This window comes from Megalops cyprinoides, chromosome 16 (assembly GCF_013368585.1).
Source record: "Megalops cyprinoides isolate fMegCyp1 chromosome 16, fMegCyp1.pri, whole genome shotgun sequence".
Classification (NCBI taxonomy): Eukaryota; Metazoa; Chordata; class Actinopteri; order Elopiformes; family Megalopidae; genus Megalops; species Megalops cyprinoides.
In genome coordinates this window covers 16,966,442-16,987,175 of record NC_050598.1, presented here as the reverse complement: position 1 = coordinate 16,987,175, position 20,734 = coordinate 16,966,442, and the positions used below count along the sequence as shown (strand labels likewise).

General features: G+C 44.4%; 1 protein-coding gene across 1 annotated transcript; it reads right to left on the bottom strand.

Annotated features, from left to right (window-relative positions):
* Nucleotides 1-90: 90 nt before the first annotated feature.
* zgc:66447 (SLAIN motif-containing protein-like) lies at nt 91-19,481 on the bottom strand. The gene is made up of 10 exons (XM_036547539.1): nt 19,279-19,481; nt 16,616-16,740; nt 14,312-14,949; nt 9,102-9,241; nt 7,707-7,850; nt 6,484-6,624; nt 5,404-5,718; nt 4,684-4,824; nt 2,323-2,629; nt 91-1,796 (listed from the first exon to the last, which is right to left on the bottom strand). The coding sequence occupies exons 3-10, from the start codon at nt 14,935-14,937 to the stop codon at nt 1,730-1,732; spliced, it is 1,881 nt and encodes a 626-aa protein (XP_036403432.1). The 5' UTR covers nt 14,938-14,949; nt 16,616-16,740; nt 19,279-19,481; the 3' UTR covers nt 91-1,729.
* Nucleotides 19,482-20,734: the final 1,253 nt, after the last annotated feature.

Genomic DNA, 20,734 nt, shown 5'->3' with positions numbered 1-20,734 from the left:
ATCTGTTCTTTACTGGCTCAGATTTAAAATCTTATAGTTCATTTCTGAAACTTGCACACTTTTGTATGCCTTATAATATGTGAAGGATCTGAATATTGGCTTGCAAATACAGTAGTGGTTTTCCAGTTTCTATATCGACACATCTCCCACTGTTAAATACTAGCTACATGACATCAAGTCACCAATCTCAGCATTTTCATCTATGCGCACATACTCATGGCTTGATTTCGGTAGGTAGTTTTGTTCCCAGAGAAAACCAAATTAAGCCCATATCCTGCGTAAATACAGCATTTTAATACCCCGATGTCACAACTGTTTATTGCCTCATTAACTCCAGAAGCGCTAGTATACTGACGCCAAGCAAGATAAGTGGTCTTACATTAAACAGATGTGTACAAACTGGCAGACTTGCTTTGAGTCTTATCGTCCAAACCACGTCAGTAGTGCAAAGTAAAAACTACCCCGTGGTCTCGAAATTTACGTTAATTATGAAACATAAATAGGCGCGAACTACAGGAATCCACTCTGTAACTGAACCAGGTGAGCATGTTCTTTTTGATGGGGGTAACGTAACAGAAAAACACCCTTAGTTCAACCCACCTTTAATCTCATGTCACTTTCTGTCTCCTGAAAAAACTACAACATGGGTAAACAGAGCCACAACTGAAGGAACATTAACCTCTACAAACAGTCAAAGTGCAGCTGCACTTTCAGATTTATGGTTATCCTGATAACAACAATCATGTCGCTCAACCTCTAGAAGCTACCTTACAGAGATGGTGTAAATTCAGTTTTGTTTCAGTGTCAAAGTTTGTGATAAGTGAGGGCTGTAGATGCCTACAGAACATTTAACTCCATTAAAGGGAATCTGGACAGAATTTAGGTTTAAGGAATTTAAATAAAAAGAGCAATTCGACTCAAAAGCTTAAGCAGCATCTGTGCAGATAACAGTTCGTACTTCAGAGTTCATAAGCCGATTTTACTGCACTTTTGTGGTTTTGCAAAAAGTTTTGACTTGTTACATAACACAGGAAACTTCATTTTCTATTTATAAAACGTTTTTGTTGTTGGGAGGGAATAGTTCAGACATACTGCATTTCTGTTTCAAACAAAACATTTACAATACAGACCTTCATATCAAAAAACAGTCTCACTATATAACTTCACTGTCCACAGACCTGAATGAAAAGTAAAATGCCTTAAAAAAAGTGTTGAAGAGTGGCTGTTCGTCACATTACAGTTCAGATCTGTACTTTGAGGGTGGAAAATTTTATGGATGTCCAGTTTTGGTTGACTGGAAGAGAACAACATGCATAAAACACAATAACAATTCTGGAGCTAGTAATAAGATCATAAAGGAGAAGTACAATGCAATTGAAAAATGTATACATACAATGTATAATTACAACTTAAATCACAATTTGTTCTGTACTATTCCAGCAGGTTCAACAACTGTTGATAAATCGGACTGAAATGACACCGAAAAACAAATGAAGTCCTCAATGTCAGCGTCCATCTTGTCCCACTCTCTGGCCCACAGTGCATGCTGTCCCTCTGGCCTTTTGCGAGTGTGTCTGTGGGAGGAGGGTGTCCACGACGTGGCATCACCTGTCCTTTGTGAGCAGCAGTGCAGCCAGTGACCCAGCCTGCTGGGGTTCAGCTATTGAGAGGCAGTGCACTGGTGTTGTTACACTGAGTGATGAGAGAGACACACAGGGGCCTTTGGGCCTCAGTAACAGCCATCCTTCCACGACTCATCTGTGGAGGGGCCGCATGATTTGGTCCAGCCCAGCGACCTGGAAAGAAGAGGAAAGTGCTCCCATTGAACTCTGAGAATTTTGCTTATTATGTAAACCTTTCAGAGGTCAAGGTATAAGGAAAACTTTAACCAAGTAAATTTCATGGATTCTGATTTAATTGAAGCCAGATGTCAGTTCAGGTATGCAGAGATGCGTGCCAGGGGTATTAAACACTTCTATCTACTAGATACATTGAGCAAACCTCAGTTCCCAAACAGTTCCCTTACCAAATGCCAGATTTCAATAAACACAGGAAGATCAAGCATTAATCATCTCAAAGATTTTCTCCAATTGTCTTGTCATATATCAAATACTATCTGCTAGGAATATTGGAAAATCACGCTCAATGGAATTACATGTTGATAAAGACCAGTATCAAAAGCAAAACAGTTTGCAGTTCCTGAAAGCTGAGGTCACAATCATAACTAGCATGTTCTGTTGACCCTTGATTCAACTTGCTCCATTTAATTAACTCGTGTCTGTCATGGCTAATGCTTATTTTGGTCTCCTTGTCATACTGTACCTCCTGGAGGGCTGGGCCAGCCTTCCCCGCTGTGCAGGTACTGGCCCCCCAAGTGAGGCCCGGGTGCGTCCTGGGGTTTGTTTCCCACCCGTGGAAGCCACCCTACTGGTTGAGGGTGCTCCCCCATTGGAGGGGCCTGGGGACTGGACTCTCCGCACCCCTCCGGAAAGACCTCCCTGTGCTGGTGCCGGTCCTCTCAAAGGCTGCCGGACTCCAGCCATGGGGCCCACAGGGCTAAGGGCTTTCACAGGGGCACGGAGTGTGAGGGGCGACTGGCCATTGCCCCGAATCCTACCAGAGGACACACCTACAGGAGAGAACAGTAACACTTACTGAGGTCACATTCCACACAGAGAAACATTACAAATAAGACTAGCACAGGTACAGGTTGTGACTATGTTGGTGCAACATTTGGCTTACTAGTGCTTATTAGTTTATCTACCAGTAAATCCAAGATAATGCCACTACCTTCAGGAAGCCACACTGAGTCTCAGAGCAGAAGCTGAATGCATGAGTAATCACGGTATAAACACAAAACAAAAACTGTATAAACACATTACATGTGCATTACGTTGTCTCTCCCCAGTTCATACTGTTTCACTGCATAATTAATGCACTGTACTACAAAATGTGTATTTTCTACATTTCACAATCTTACTTTCTATGCTGTAATATTGATAAAGATGCACACCCACTAAGGACAGTCTCATGAAAAATACTTCTAGACAGGCAGGCCATTGTAATTCATGTTGTACCTCATTATAATAAGCAATACATCTGTATTGGAGGCAATGCTGCACATAGTGCATGCAGACAGCTTCCACTAGATGGCAATACAGGTAAGTATAGAGCACCCACTCCATTGCTGTCAGATTTCATTATGAGCAGTACATTATAGATCATGGTTTTCAAAAGACCACGCCCTCTCAAGCTTATATTAAACAGAATGTCCACTGGCTGATCATTCATCAATGCTATTTACTTCTCCATTTTCTTCTCAGGGAGACTGCTAGAAACCCAACCACTAACAATAGTTATGCACCCATGCTACTCCCTCTTATACCAAGTGCTGCAACTTGTTCAGTCAGGTCCGTAACTTCAGCTGCTGGAATTTCAATGTGTTGCCAATATGTGTGACTCTTATGTGAATACACTGCCTATGAACACAACCAGCAGAAATCTTAAGACGTCTAGATATTTACATTTAAAGCAAGCTTGGACAACTAACATGGTACTAGCATTCAAAGGTTTTCTAGCTTCCACCCACTGAAAAATCATAGGTAATGCACTGAATCACTTATTGGATGGCAAACAAGAAAAGACTTATTTTTATGAGGAAAGTCTGCAACCCATGTGTGAATTAGTTGTACAGAGTAACTGCAGAGATATCTCAGAGAAAGAAAAAGAAATACATTTTCTGTTCACTGAGTAAACAAAAATACTTCACAAAATGTCCTTATCTGAGCAAAATGTTCATTGTATTCCTAAGAAAATGCCATCTCTTTTTTACAACTACCAGGCACAATTCCAGCATTCAAAACAAAGCTGAAACCCCTGTGTGATCCACAAGGATTAAACGGTTTTGATATTATTTCGTTTATAATACAAGGTATTTTCCAAGGGCATCAGAAAATGCAATGTTAAAATAAATAAGCAGGCACTACCTAGGAAAACCTACATTACATAATTGCTGATATATGCCTAAAATTGTGTTTTTTTTTTGTTTGTTTTGGAAAGGTGAGACACTTTCTCATTTCAACAGTAACTGCCACCTGCAGAAGATCAAAGATCTGGACAGGAAGACCTGGTTTGTGCCACGGTGAGCAAATCTGCACACTGAGATGATAGTCATACAATGAGTGTTTGCACATCTTTGCCAAGTCATCGATTAGCCCAGTCCTTGGCTGCTCACATGATTGTCTTGGCTAATCGTATTTTATTCCTACCTGTTAATTATGAAGCAACAGAGCAGTGCCTCTGGTTCTTTTGTCATTGTCTGGTTCTCTACCAAACACCACAACCCCCAGCATGGGAATGGTATTTTCTCTATACTTCATTCACCAAATTTATATGAGCATGCCTGTCTAGCACAAAGAAGGGTAGGAGCCAGTGGCAGGCAGGCACAGTGCAGTGGAGAAGCAGTGTGGTACAGGCTCTCGTGGAGTAAGGCAGCAGTGCAGTACAAACCTGCACCGTGACACAAGCCTTTTGTTCAGTGGGGCAGCAGTGCGGCACAGACCTACACAGTGGTACAAACCTATTGTACAGTGGAGCAGCAGTGCTGTCCATACCTGCACAGTGGTACAAGCCTGTTGTATGGTGGGGCAGCAGTGCTGTCCATACCTGCACAGTGGTACAAACCTGTGGTGGAGTGGGGCAGGCGTGACATGCGGCTGCCTGGACTCTGCAGGTTGGCCTCCATGCTGCGGCTGTTCCTCACTGCCTCGAGAGAGCGCAGGCTGGTGCGTGGGGCCAGGTTGGGCATGCTGTGCCTTAACTCCTCTGGAGCCAAACACACAACAAAAAAGTCTGAGTTTCACAGTCAAAAACCACGGTGTTAGAGACAACAGGGCCCAGTTTACACACTTCCCTGACATACTGGATATCAAGTGTAGAAATACAGATACCTATCTGACAGCAACCACTTTCACACCATGACAATACATGGTGTGAAAATGGCAGCAGTGTAGCACTGTGGTTAAGGAAAAGGGCTCCTAACAAAAAGATTGCCAGTTCAATTCCCTTCGGGAGCACTGCTGCTGTACCCTTGGGCAAAGTACTTAACCCACAATTGCCTCAGTACACATCCAGCATGTATACATGGATAATGTTGTAAAAACCTGGAACTGATGTTAGTTGCTCTGGATAAGAGCCTCTGCTAAATGCCTGTAACATCACAACATCAACAGCTTAACACTGGTCATTTATTTTAATATGGCTTTCCTTGCAGAAATAAAGAGGCTTGCATTATAAGATTTTCCAGAAAGACGTGAAATGCACTGGCGCTCCCAGAGTTCCCTGCCAATGTGGTGGAGTGGTTCTGGCTGAGCGGATGATGTGCAGCTGCGCGGCTCTGCCTACCCTCGCTCTTGGCGAACTTGAGCAGCTCGGGTCCCGGGCCCTGCAGGGAGCGGCGGGGGGTGCGGACGCGCTGGGCGCTCAGCCGGCCGTACTCGGCCAGGGTGCTGGGGGACTGGCAGCGGGGCGAGCTCAGCGGCGAGGGGGAGTATCGGTGCAGGCGCTGCGGGAGCGAGCAGCAGTCGTCCTCCTCGTCCTCCAGGCTGTAGGTGTCGAACTCCTGGTCGCTGTAGGTGCCGCGGCGCAGCGACTGTATGGAGGCGCTGGAGCTGCGGCGCGACACCGAGGCGGAGCTGGAGGCGTAGTCCTGTCTGAGGCCTTCACACACACACACACACACACACACGCGCACACGCACACGCACAAACACAAACACAGAAAACTATTAGCAGAGTTTCAAAGGGGTGTTTCAGCCTACACTTATGTTAGGATATTTAAAATACTTTTCCCAAACCTATTTACATGCTATACTATTTTTGCAGCAGAGGCCAGGATGGGCCAGTAACTCTTAATGGTGTTGATGGCCTGCACTATGGCAGCTTTGAACAGCAAAGACTGAATTTTCACAACCTGAGTCCACCCTTGTACAAAGTGTTCCATAAACACCATATGTGCTCTGTTTAACATCACATCAGCATAATTACATCACGTTGCTGTCATTTAGCAGACGTTCTTATCCAGAGCAATTTACAGAGGCTACAGTGTTAACCTTTTATCCTTTTACAGCTGGATATTTACTGAGGCAACTCTGGGTTAAGTACCTTGCTCAAGGGTACAACGGCAGTGCTCAAGTGAGGATTCAAACTGGCAAACCTCTGGTTTGCACGTTCTGCTCCTTACCACTACGCCATGTTGCTGCCCCTCAAAGTGTTAGGCAAGTTGGAACTGACACCAAGCAATGCTCGCACAGTTTCAATGTCATGAAGCAAGGGCTCGTCTGGTATTTGAACCCGGGACATCTTGCACCATACGTGAGAATCATAGCCCTAGACCAACAAGCCCTAACTCACTGCGTTCGGATAAGGGACAGCAATAGAGCAAAAAGGGCTCTATTGCTTTAGCGCATGCAATGATGTCACTCACTCTCCTCCTGCAGGCGAGCCATGATCTGGACATCCGTGAGGTCCTGCAGCTTGTAGCCCATGGAGATGGAGTCATCCGAGGTGCTCAGCTCACTGTCTATGGAGGACTGCGAACTCAGGGCCGAGTGCATGTTCATGTAGCCTGCAATCACACAGAGCAGCGGCAGAAACTTAACAGCCCTGCTCCAGCACACAGTGCCTTCATGTTCACACATATTCATACACGGGGGAATTCTCATGATACTTTTAAAGAATTCCCTGTCGTTTCCACACTTCCTGCGTTTAAGGTTAATGAGATAGGAGTCTGTGTTAAGCGCTTCTCAGAGGACAGAGATTTCACAGAACAGATGCGTGAATTAACATTAAAAACATTTTTTCAGTCTATATCACTGTCCCACACCCCATTTGCACCCTTGTGCATCATTTTATTCATCTGACACAAAGAACACATTCAAAACTGAGTGAAAATTGCACTGAGCAGACAGCTGTGGTCATGCTGAGGTCTGCCATGAAGACAGCAAATTTCTAAACTGACTGATATGCTGAGACCAACTTGCTGACGGCCCAGAACTCCAGGTAGGCAGCTGTGTTAGAATCTAGCAGTACTTAGATTCTACTTCTGCCTCAGTGGACACAGTGTACCTCTCCGCTGTCGGAAATAAAAATACTCTTATGCAAGGGGAGGCTGACAGCATGGGAAAGACTCATCATCAGCGGGCAAAGCTCTTTACAGAAATAAAAGTTTCATGCAAAGCAGATTATTTATAGACAGACCTTGATCTTGCCTCACCATGCAATGCACAGAACCTGTGTGAAGTCTTGCATAAAACCTCAACCTTTTATTTATATACAGCATCTGATCCCTCTACGTGATACATTGTTCTAACGGGCCTAACTATATTTAACATGCAGATGTATGCATCTTACTTTGTTACTCTCAAACAAACAGTAAGATTAAGTTACGTGAAAAGAGGATCATGCAAGAAACCAAACCTGCAGTGAGTGCATCTACTGTACACCTTGCATTTTTCCCCATGTTCTGCACTTTGAAGCAACAGATAACTCTGACCCTTCTACAGAGTTTGCCAGTGTTTCAGAAAAGCCCCAATTTTGGGAGAGGTTGTGGATCATGTTGTTATGACTCTTGATTTGAGCTCCAGAAAAACCGGTATTTGCCTGAAAGTGGAAGCATGTGACTCACAGTGTGTTAATGTCATGCCATACCTGAGCTGCCACAGGTTAGTAGTGTTTTGTTAGTTGATTTGTGGTACCCAGGTGAGAGTAAGGCAGTGCCAGAGGAGCCAGCCTCCGAGCTGGGCCCATAAGCAGACTGAGGGGGGCTGCTATATATGTTCCTCCATCGGGCGGCTGGGGAAGACAAGAGAGGGCACACAACGTTAGACCACTCCCACTCCCACTCCCCCGTCACAGCTGGGCCCTTCCCTACAGCTGCTGTTCATATGGGAATTCTGACAGAAACACACTTCAAACAGCACAAAATATTGCCCAACACCATCCCTGAGTTCTCTTACCATTTTTACTCACACTGTCTAAACAGTAAAGCCCACCGATAATAATGCAAAAATCAGTCTGTTTAAATCATTTAAGTAATGAAAAACATAAATGCGAATTCTGTCCTTCAACAATTTGTTTACAGCACGTTAAAGTAAGACTGTAGTGTATCATACTTAAAATAATAAAAGCACTGCTTGAATGAAACGTAATTTGAACAGGTGACTAATCATTCAGTATATTGTCATAATACACACATTGTTACATCCTGGTTCTGAGTTTGCTCAGGTGGCAATTACACTGCCAATCAGGTACTGCTGTCTGAATGAAAAAGGGAAACCGATCCAGGACAAGGTAATCCACACCAGTCTGTCACTTCACCCGCCGGCTCCACCCGGGCGTGGCCGGCTTTGTTGTTGAATTGAAGGGCTTTGCAGGAAGTGAGGAGCTGGCTGTTGAATGAATAATGGATAGCTGTACCCCGTGAGCCTGGCAGGTGGCTATGGGACAGCTATCTGGGACAGCGTAAACCACACAGGGGAGCTCACAAAGGTTCCGCATCACTCTGAGCAGTAAGTAAGACTGCAGCCAAATAACAGGCTGTGGAAGACAGAACAGCCTTGTGCATGTCGAGGAAATCTCCTGCCAGGGTACTACAAGCTAGCCACACAGGGATTACACATCTCATCAAAACACTAGCCACACAATTAATAAACATTCTACTTTTTATTATTCATAAAAGCATCATCTTTAACAACTAAAAATGCTTACTGATTTTTTTTACTGATTCAGAATGCAATTTATATTATTATTATTTTTACAAACACCATTTTAATATATCACACTCACATTGACTTCTTGTCCTGGCAATCTAACTTCTTAATGTTTTAAAGTGCCTACACTGAACAGCCTGGCTGCAGGGTTAGAATAGCTGCCATTTAAATTCTTTACCCTCCCTGTCATTTGTGTGGAGTGCAGACTGCTCCCACATTCCCTAATATACATGAAACAAGAAAGTGAAAATTACTTAATATGGCCTATTTAGAGGCATTTTATTACAGAAAGATTTGTGTGTGTGTGTTAGCGGTCGTGTATATGCGGTCATACTCTGGTCAAGGCGGTTGATGAGCGTGCGACATGCCACCTCTGTCTCAGGGCTGGGGTGATCCAGCACTTTCCTGCACCACTTCAGAGGCGACTCGGGTCTCTGCTCCGCTGACATCTGCTTCTTTGGGGACACATACAGCCTGTGGCCAGAAGAGGGAGAGAGTCAGTGATATCCAGCAAGGCTAGTTTGCCAAGACGGCATTCAGTGAAACAGGACACCTTGGGAAAGCTCATATAGCTTTTGGAATTCACATTCAGCTGTGGAGCAGGCACTACATAACAACACTTGCGCACAAGCATCAATTCTTCAGTTTTCTGTGCCTTCTCCTTTTATTGTGTTATGTAACCTGCCTGAAGGTGCTTGCGGTGGGGGAGTGCAGCAGGAATGAAAAGACACAAACACAAGCACTCCTGGGTCGTCCTGTCATGCGAGCGATAAAATGATCAGCTCTACAGAGCAGAGGCAGAAGGGCAGTAAATCAGCAGACAGGCCCGACGGTGCCAGCAGCCTTAATGCGGTCTGCAGGGCCCTGGCTCTTCGGCTAAGAAGCGGCCAGTCTGCTGAGCCATCACTCCTTCCAGAGCAGAGGACAGCGAGTGGCCAGCGCCATGCCCGACGCACAGGGATTACGAGCCGCAGCACATCCCCGCACAGCCGTGCCCGCGCTCGCTCTTACAAATAATCAACTTCCCTCTTAGATCAACACAAAGGATCCTGTGTCCCGCAGGGGAGGAACAATTAGCCAGCGCTGAGAGCGGCAGCGAGGGCACAGATCCTGTTTGACAGCTGGGTGGAGCGGAGGACTCTGGCTGTTAGTGGAGTTAGTGACTGATAGAAATCACACGCAGCCTGCACGCGGTCACATGCCTACAGTGCAGGAAGCTGACTTTAACACCAGGTCTGAATTTAGGTGAATTAATTGAAAGTATGTCAAAGCAAAAAAAAAAAAAAACACTTTTCACCTCATACTGAAATGTTAAGCTTGTTTTCCCTGTATTTACTTTGCATTTCACTTGGCACTGCTGATTTCATAATGTTTATGCCAGCCGGTTACCACACACTTGAAAGTGAAATGCCAGCATTACACATCCTGCATGTTTGAAGTGTATCTATCTGCAAAACATAAACATCACAAAACCACAGCTTTAATTCTGGCTGCACTGAAGGATTGACACTGCACTTTCTCATAGAGCAATAAATACTGACACAGAGGAATGTAACACCAAGTTTGTTACTTCTGTGAGAGGCGTACATCTGCTTTGCACACCGCAATGCTTATGGAAAGCTCCTGACTTTTTCCTCACACAAAGGAAATCGATGGGGAAATTACAGCTCTTGACAGCAGGCCTACCACAGGCCTCTGACCCATCACTCTTGTCACAGCCATGGCCTGCGAGTCTGTCCCACATGGCCCTATCAACACTGGGATCACATGCGGTGTGCAAGCCCACCCAAAGCAGCTTAGCGCCCAGCCCAGAGCGGATTACAACCGTTAAACGCATTACTCAATGTTGTAGTTTTACTAACCTTCTGCACTGTGTATGGAATAACTAATTATATGAAACAGAGAATAAGTCATTACTGGCTTGCCGTTTCTTTTTCTTCCAATGGATAAAACAGCTAAGCTTTCTTACGACAACTGGAAAACAACCAGGCACCTGTTTGACGGAATACAAAATGAAACACATAATCACTGAGCTTTCAACAGCAGGGCAAATAAGTGCACACATATAACTGAAATGAAGTGCATCTGGAGCTGTGGATTATACGATTTAGCAGTTAACTACACCCAATGCTTGTGTTTTCCAAATCAAATCCGACAGCTTTTCAATTTTAAAAATAAATGAGGTGGATTTAATTCCCTCAAAAAGAGAAACAAAAAGGTTTGGTAGGTGGAATTCAGCTGGAGCTTGAGGTTACAGCGGCCAGCTGAGTGCATATTACTCAGGGGACACAGTACCCCTCTCAGGGGATATGCTCTTAATACTCACTGAGCCATAGAACACCACTGCTTTAACCTTCTCAAACTCATTTTTTTTTTTTTGCTGTGAATACTTAAATTGTATTTCTTTCCTGAGTGTTCCTTTGCAGAAGAAATGACCTCAATAGAAGTTCTGTAGCTTGAGGTAGTCCACCTCTGCAGTTAGCTGCAGCTTAATCCACTTTTTACATTGAGAGGTACTGGCATCAAGCTGCTCAGCTTTACTACCACCAGGAGGGAAACAACAGACAGTACAACCCACGACTGACCCATATGCAGAACATCATACAATAGAGTTAAGAAGCACTCTTGCACCATGTAAGACTAATATTCCTCTAATACTGTAAAAAAAAACTCATCCTATGTACTGACAAAACGTCTGCATCTCCTTACCATAACAGTTCTCAGCTTAAGCCTCAAACTGAAGTCTTACAATTCAGTGAAAATATTCCTTATCCAAAAAAAAAAAAAACTGTCATTTCTGGTTTTATCGAGCTAATCCTTTACAACCCTGCCTGAAGTGTAATCAGACAGCCATATCAGCCTTTGAGAACTCAGCAAAACTTAAAAACCACTGACGTCCATCCCCATTCCTTTGAGAAATACCAAACAGCACGGAATCGAGCAGTTTCGTTCCACAGGACATCGGCTTCTAGCACTACTAGCAACCATTTTGGAGTGGATGGATACCAGCCAGCTTGAGTCTATTTAGTAGCTGCAATGCCATGTGCTGAGGGAGCCCTGGGAACAGGAGATTCACCCTGAACCCCCCCCCCCCCCCCCGCTGCCAGAGCCTTCTGCCACGCTGCTGGCACTATGGCAACGTATGAGGCCCAGCAATGCATGACTGTCTCGGAGACTGAGACACATGGCTCCCTCCTGGAGGCACTGCAGCGGCCATTATGAGCCATAAACCCCCATCAGTACTTATGAGCGGCTGCATGTACCCAGACACAGGCAACGGAGGGCTGTGCCACAGTTCAGAGACGCACAGTCATCTGCACGATGTCAAATGCAGCACAGTGTCAGGAATATTCCACCACCGGTCTGCCGCTGCCTTGTTTTCAAGCTAACTGCGAAAGGAGAACTACTGTTTACTTGTGGGTGTTGTGTGCTCAGCAGAGATGCAAATCCAGATCCACCAGGAACTGGTGGAGATAGGTATTAAAATTTATACTGAACTTTGACATTAAAACAAAGCCAAACAGCAACATAGAAAGGATTCTAAATAGTCAGCACTGTAACAACCATTTATAAAATGACAATAATAACAGTCATTTCTCCCAAGACCTACAGTAAAAAGCTGCAGTGATGACTCCAGCCCTGAAAAGCACAGCTGACTGCCTGAGGGCAAAACTCCTTCCTTCCACTCAGCATACATGTGACAGCACTGTTCTCAGGTCAGTGTACTTAGCTGCTGGCTCTCTGGGTCTCTGCTGCAAGCTGGGTAAGCTCTCTCAGTTAGAGACTCAGTGGAGCGTTCAGCTCGCCAGAGCCACAGCCTCTATATATAGAGCAAGGCAATTACACAAAACGAAGATGCAGAGTGACTGTGCCAAGTAAATATCGCCTGCCACAGAGACAAATGTAGGCAGTGTTCATGCAGAAGGCCTCCACAGCCTTATTAAATCAACTGACCTGTACGCTGCAGAAAAAGGTTTAGAAATGTCACATTTCCACACTTCGCCCCTACTGTAAGCATTAACACTCACATTAGGCTAAACTGCGATGAGGCATCCATAGCTTGTTCCATTGTAACAAGGTAGGTGGAATAAATTACATCACAAAATAGAACTTTCTTAAAAGAGCTGATGTATGCATTGCCACCTATCAAAATAACACTTTTTTGCATGTTTGGTGTGTAGCAACATTGCAAGTATATATTTTACACCATGTAGTCAGCACTGTTTAAACATACAAAACCCCAGAGGCACCAACTGTCATCTTTCATAGAGCAAAGAAAAACATTAAAAGCCTTAGTATCTCCAGATCTCTGCATGTGTCTATTAGTACATCTTTAAATATTCAGCCTTTCCCCCAGCAGGACGGGCTGTTGTGATCTCTGCACAAAAATGACACGTGTGAACGGAGCACGTGGTTGGCTGAGACATAGACGGGCTTGTGGGGAACTATGGGAGGCCAGAGCTGGGCCCTATTCACAGCCCGTCCCCCTCACAGGACAATGCCCACCTATTCAGTCACACGGTGGGCTCACGGCTGCTGTATCCTATGAGATTATGATGCTTGCTGCTTAGTGTTAAGTGCTTATTCCATAGAAAAGATGTTGTAATTAAAGTGTGTGATGCGTCAACATTTTTACTGTGTATATTCTAATAGCAGTGCATCCATAAGAAGCCTACTCAACAGCTTGACAGATCCAATGACTTTTAGCTAATTGAGCTTTGTGAGCCTGCCCGGACAGCCAGCTGATTTTCCAGGACAGGGATGGGGCAACACGTCAACAAATGTGTGCTGACATCAGACATTTGTTCAGATCTCATTAAAAGGTAGGCGCGGGAGCAGCAACAGAGTGAAGGCAGAACGGGCAGAGCGCGACAGGCCGGGCCGTGACAACGCCGCCAGTCACTGTCTGAGGGGGGGACCCTCACTTCAGCGCACAGCAGGGGAGCGCGTCTAGTGCACACAAGTTCACGCTGTCCCAACTGACTCTCGCGTTCCGATCCTCCGGCTGAGAGTAACATTGAGCTGTCTGCTGCTGTGACAACCATGAGGCAGCCAAAAAAAAAAAAGTTTTTGGGAGGGAGGACGATTTTTCATTTGTCACATTCCTTCAGAGGCACAACATAGATTGGAGTGCCGAGCTGCTGAGTGTACACAGTCAGCAAAACAATCGGATGCAGTCATGTTCTCAGCATTAGGTGCTGCCAATGAAAAGGAAGCATCGCTGGCAGTAATAACACTTGAATGGCAGCCATCGGTCCGTTGCTGAAAAGCTGTCACAAATTCTTGAATCCATTACATTTTTTCAGCTGCTTGCCTGTGTATCTGAAAACATACATTAGTCAAGTCTTCGGGCACGAGCAATAAATATTGACTTTTACTACAGGATTAAGTGTGTCAAGCAGCAGGATTCTGCCATCTCGAAGTGCACAGTAAAGCGAACCATTAATAAGAAGCAGAACTGTTCTATTGTCAGCAAAGCTACAATCTGTATTTTAAGAGAAACCAGGGCAGAAGTAAAAGAGCTCACACCGTGCAGGTACCTACCAGCTGTCTTCATCCTCCACTTCATCACACTCCTCCAGGTCAAGGACATCTACCTCGTCCAGAGCGGAGTGGTTTACCCCTGTGTCCCCTCTGTCTAGCTGCTCTGATTCGGGCCTCTCCAGATCTGGGCCCTGGGTTTTTTCTGGTCCGTTACTGCAGGGCAGGTCAAGATACCTGCTGCACTGCGAGCTCCCCTCCTCGGCCCCCACCTCTTCCTCTTCTGGCCTGCTGCCCTCTGGGAGAGGGGACATGTCACCGCTGCTGCTGCTGCTGCTGCTGTCCTGCAGGGGCGACGGCTCAAAGTCTTGGCCGCCGACGTTGACATTGTCCTCGGGCCTGAGCAGGGAGGTGGCCACCTCCTCAGACAGCGTCCTGTCGTTGATGTTGACGCCCGCTAGCAGGTTGCTGTTGCCCCTGCCCAGCAGGCTCTTGCTCCCGCGGTTGCGCAGCGTCTGGTTCTGGACCTCCAGCCGGTGCACGAGCTCCTGCAGTTTGCGCACCTCTTCCAGCTCCATCCCCGCCGGGTCCTGCTCCATCTGAAACGCCGTCTGCGAAGTCGCGCCCAAGCCGCTGGTGTCACCGCTTTCTGCCTGCTGGACCACAGTTCCAGTCTCCGGTACCACCATCCTCACACCCTACTGAAAGGAAGAGAGTCGCCCAGGTCACACACCTCACCTCAGCGCCACCAAACCCCATATTAAATTCAATCAATTTAATTTGAACTTTTTGAAATTTGAATTATCAACAGCTTAAGAGAGTCCCCATACTGCACTAGCACATCACTCACTTATTACAGTAAAGCCTTTAAAAGGACAAGTGGTGTATTTCAGCTTCAGTCAGCAAACACCTCTCACCTCTCAGCAAAGAGATGCAGCTGTTATGACACTGGTTTACCACCCACTAACACAGACCATCATACTCTCAAGGCAACCATTACTTATGGCAGCAAAGATGGATTGTTCTCCACTTCAGCTAACTCCCTCCTTATTGGCTATTTGTTAGCTGTTGTGTGAATGCAGCTGTTGTGTGAATGTGTGTGTATATATATATATATATATATATATATATATATACACATATGTAAAATTTATTTATTTTATTTATCTCATTTAGCATTTTATTTGTTTTTCAGTTGAATTATATTCAAAGTTCAAGAAAATCCACTGTTAAAAAGACATTTTTTTTTTTAAAGTTCAATAAATGCATGATGTTTCCAAATTCAATGAGTAATCATGTTAAATAATCAAATAATCGTGATCTCAATATTGACCAAAACAATCGTGATTATGATTTTTACCACAGTCGAGCAGCCCTACACTGGAGCAGCATATGCTCTGGCTCCATGCGTTTGAAATGGGAGAACGGATAACACTGCAAAGGTCTCATTTCCCTGAGACACACCCAGGTCAACAGACTGTCTCAGGCCATAAACAAACAAAGCCAATATTTCCGCAGCCCAGCTACCCCAGGTCTTTCAGACACTAATCCACTGCTACTCCTTGGCTGGGCACCATTAATCAAAATGGCCCCGCCACAGTGAGACGTCATTAATTCAAGCGGTGTAGTCAAGTTATTATAACTCATTCTGACAACAGAACAGTGCTACAGCATTCCCTTGCCAGAGGCTGACTACCAAGGAGATCATTCCAGGACTGTGATAACTGGAACTAGAAAACAGTTTCATAACACATAAACCTGAATGCATCTAACTGCAGACATTAGAATCAGACAGTGAGAACCTTCTAAATATCCCAGGTTTGGCAAGTAGGAAAATTTATTAATTTGGCAGACACTCTAGCCAACAGCAACTTGGTACCAGCATGGCAGGGTCCATTAAATAATTACTGCAGAGGCAAAGGAACAATAAGGACACTGCTACAGAAAAGCTGGCAGCACATTAATTAAGTGATAAACCAAATAAACAACGCTAACTTTCTAGACTACATTAATACTTGTAGGGTACGCATAGCAATTATCCCCAAGATCCTTGTTATCGTCAACAATTATCCCCACGTCCATGCAGCTCGATTACCTTACATTATACTGACACGCACAACCTGTCAAACAATGATATGTAAGAGAAGAATTGCGATCAGATCTTTGGGTTTGAAATGGTGAATAACCGGACACTTGTTACAGGACAGCCAAGGTTATGGTAAAGTCTGAACAGGTGCATTTTAAGTCTGCATCAGAAGGTGGTTCATGGTTCTTCGGGTGTGACACCTGCAGGTATCTCATTCCACCACCAAGGGATCAGTGAGAAAAGGAAGTGCTTTGGGGAAGTTTGTTCACAGAGGGCAGTACCTGCTGGAAGACCCGGGGTTTCCGAGCTGAGAGCTCATGCAGAGGCGCAAGGTCTGCCGAATCGCTGGAGGAGGAGTGTGCGCCTGGCTGCACAGCCTGTGCCACAGTCTTGAATGCGGTGCGGGCTGTGAACGGAAGTGAACGGAGACAAGGAGAGGTGAAACACGGGCGTACCAAGAAAAGGCTGAACAATGAAACATTCATCGACTTAACGGGTCCGGAATAAAATATTAAAGCCGCACATTGTCTAACGTTACGGTTTTTGAAACGACGGCACACAGTGTGCTGACGCTGACCAAGAAACTCCTTGGTGAGATGCTTCACAGCCAACAAATGACTTTTTTTTTTTTTTACACAGCTAGAGACTTCAGAGAGCAGTGGACTCTGGTGCAGCAGCAGGGGGACTGGCTGGACACTCTCAGCCCACACTAGATAAATATGCCATTTTCCCACAGGTGTTGTATGATCTGCTGATCAATAGAAGGTTTTAAAAGCTGCCATTATCCACCTTTACAAGCAGCGTTCCACAGCTGCACCTCCTACTCATCCCCGCAAAGCCGGGGAAGGGACACCAAACAATGTGGCGAGTAATGATGGATCTAAACAGGATGTGGAGTGGACGTGGGGGGCAACAGCCCGGTCTTTTAATTGTACAGAGTGCACAATGGTGAAAGCGGAGGAGAGTGCCGAATGGTTTCCTGCACAGATTTTAGGTTAAGTGCACGCAGAAAGCTGGGCATGAGAGACTGTGATTCTGAGTTCACACCCCTTGGCAAGTTGTGCAAGGAAACATACAAGTGGGCTTTCAAGGATTCGTTTTCTTTGAGAGTGTCTACTCTTTATGACATCACAAAGAAAATGAAATTGGACAAATTTACACGAGGATTTGCTAAATAAAAAGGATGCTGTTGCCTCTAAAAGGGAAGCGGATTTAAGATTTTAAAAAAAGCACAATTTCAACTAGCTTAACTGCAGAGCTGCCTGCCTGAGAGCTGCATCTTACAATAATGCACACTTCAACAGAGCATGCACTTGGCATCAAACACAGTATTACACAGTGCTGTGAAAGCTGGAGCAAAGACATCCTATCTTAATAACTTTACTTATACAGCAACTTTCATATATACATATCTGTGCAGCCCAAAGTGTTTTGACGAATAAAATAAAAAGTCTTCAAACAAAGTACTTTTCGGACGGAACGCAGTGTTCCAAAGGTCGTTAATTAGCTAAATGTCCCATCCTTGTGTAACTTATGTGGTGCGAAGAGCTTTGCGAACAAGGAGACAGACAGCATTCCCGAAACGACAAGAGCAACATTCTTGTCCTGTGACTGACAAAGTGATGTCACCTGGCTGCAGTTAACCACTCCACCTGGAGACATGCCCCGTTCTCATGCTGGCACATAACGCAACTATAGTTAGCTATGTAGTTCAAAAACCCAGATCCCAGGCCAGTATAAAAGGGGTCTACGAGTGCTGCAACTAGCATCGTGGCTGCATACACAATAAGTAGTATACATAATCCAAACGAAACACTTACTTCCTCTAGCAAATACATTACGCAGAAATTATATGTAGTATATCTGAACCCTGTAAGCGAGCATTAAGTGACCTCCCCTAATAAAACATATATTGTATATGTGCAAGCTGACATTAATTAGACTATGACTTTACCAACTGAAAACACACAAAGTTACGTTTCCTATCATAGCTAACAGTAACGACAATGCAATGAGCAACGACACCACTGCATGACCACAATTAATCAGCTCTGAAACGACTTGTCCGCCCGAGTAGCTAACGTTAGCGTTCTGATCCAAAAAAGCAGTCCACTTTTAACTAAGCTTAAATAGTGAGTCTTCACTAAACTGCTATTAGCTGGCTGGCCAGCCAATTTAAAAGTTTGTCTTTAACTAGTTAGCAAAAGTTGACCAGTGACATTTTTGCTGACCAACCAAGGTCGATTCTATAACGTTTTTGTTTAACACTGAAATCACCAAAACAGTCTAATTGGCTAACTTATTTACGATACTAAGCCGATGCAACGTGTAATTACTACTAATCACTAACAGAGAAAACTAGACCCAGTAGTATTACGTAACGTCAACGTAACAACAAAGACAGTAAAATTCACAAAATCCTGACTGTAACGATACTCTGCTCCGTCAACATATCGGTAAAATAAATGGCTGATTAACGTACATTAAGCCAGCCAGTTAACCAACCGCCTCGCTAAATTAGCTAATGCAGCCACATGAATGCCATGCCATTGCAATGTTTCCAAATGACTTACCGCTAACCAAAAAAATTCGAATTTCTATCTAACAATAACGTTAACGGTCTCCACTTTCCACGCTTCCCCCCACAATCTAGGCAGTTATAGCTAACTGAATTCACACATAAACTATCTGTGTAGCCAGCTAGCCAAGTTGCATGCTACTGTGTTTTATTATTAAAAACTAGCTGATCATCAGGCATCACTAAACAAACTCTGTTAATGCTGCATGCCGTTGAATTGTTTAAAATTGCGGCTAGATAAAAAGCTACGTTATCCAGCCGGCCAATGGTCATCCTTATTTTGAAACAGAATCCGATGCTTTGGCACCGTTGCAGGGCTTGTTAGCCCACGTTAGCTACTTAGCTAGCTAGCAAAACAAAACCTACCGCCGCCGGTGTGCCGATTCCGTTACAAAATGTTCGAACTACGATGCACTTTCGGAAATATTCACGAACTGAACGAGAGCTTCAGTCCAGTACACGAAAACGGCGTTGTTGAATCTCCGTGTTTCTGTTAACGTGCGGCCGCCGCGACACCGTGGAGTAACGTTGGTTAAACCTAAGCTCTGAATAGTGAATAGTTCTCTTATCTCGCGGCTCAATGACGCTCGTCACCGCCACCTCTCTGCGCGTTCACAGGAAGAGAGGGGCGGGAGGAGCACAAGGCATGCTGTGAGCGATGGGGGTAGATATTAAATTATTATCAGTCTTCGGTCTTCCTTGCTTAGGGAGCATTGTAGGCACATACATTCTGATTATCCAACGTAAAATGACGATCTTCTTCCTTGTTTAGCAAATCCGGTTTGCTGTTACATACAGTTAACGTTGCATGCAGTTTCCGTTTGGTTTTAGGAAGTAATGGTTATTTAATGGAGAAGAGAGACGTGGCAATTTACATTTCAAAATCAGGCGTCATTACTGACAACGATACCTGACCTGTATCGAAATGTAACTGTGGAAAGGTAACTCCTTGGTAACACTAATACTCGTGTAAATATGCAAGAAAAGGATGATTCTCAAGATTGATTGCAGTGTCTCTTCCAAAGCATAGATGGCAGCATAGTCATACAATCGATACAAAATATGAATTCAGAAAAGGGTTTGCGCCGTCCAGTTTTACCCACAACAAGCATCTTACTATGGATTATTTAAAGTATACCACAGAATTGTTATCCAGAATGTTGTAAACTGTGATAATTTTTGTATTTCTGTGCCTGTAATTTATTTCACCACCACTTCATAAACCAAAACCAACTGCGAGATGACATCTAGTGGCAATAGTTAAAATTGCATCGAGCCGGCAAGACTCTTCTGTAATCTTCATAGTGCGTTGCAATTTTGAGCGTTCAAATGAATATACTCTGCAATAATATAAGGCAATGAGTATCTTAAAATGTTATTATTTTATACTTGACCCACTGCTTTATCAAAACGCACATCGGCAAAGCCTAGCCTTCCATGCAGTCATCTGTGTCAGAGAGACAATAGAGGAAAAGCAGTCAGGAACAACGTATATGAATATGAATACCCGTTCAAATACGTTTTAGGTTTACAAAGTTTTCCGGAGAATGATTTATTTGAAATTAATATATTGGGACATCAATTTTCACTATTAAGTTATCACTTTGTTGTATGGTGACAAAAGCAGTAAGAACTTTTAAGCAGTTGCAGTTGCAAACACATACAGCAGATGTCTCTGTAACATCACCATCCAAATTTCAAGAAATATTTATCCTAGCATGAAAACTACTGTGCTTGCTCACTGATCTTGGGTGTGGTGTGCAGTGACATCCATACATTTAATTCATTTATCTTTGTAGCCTTTTCATGTAACTGTAGATTT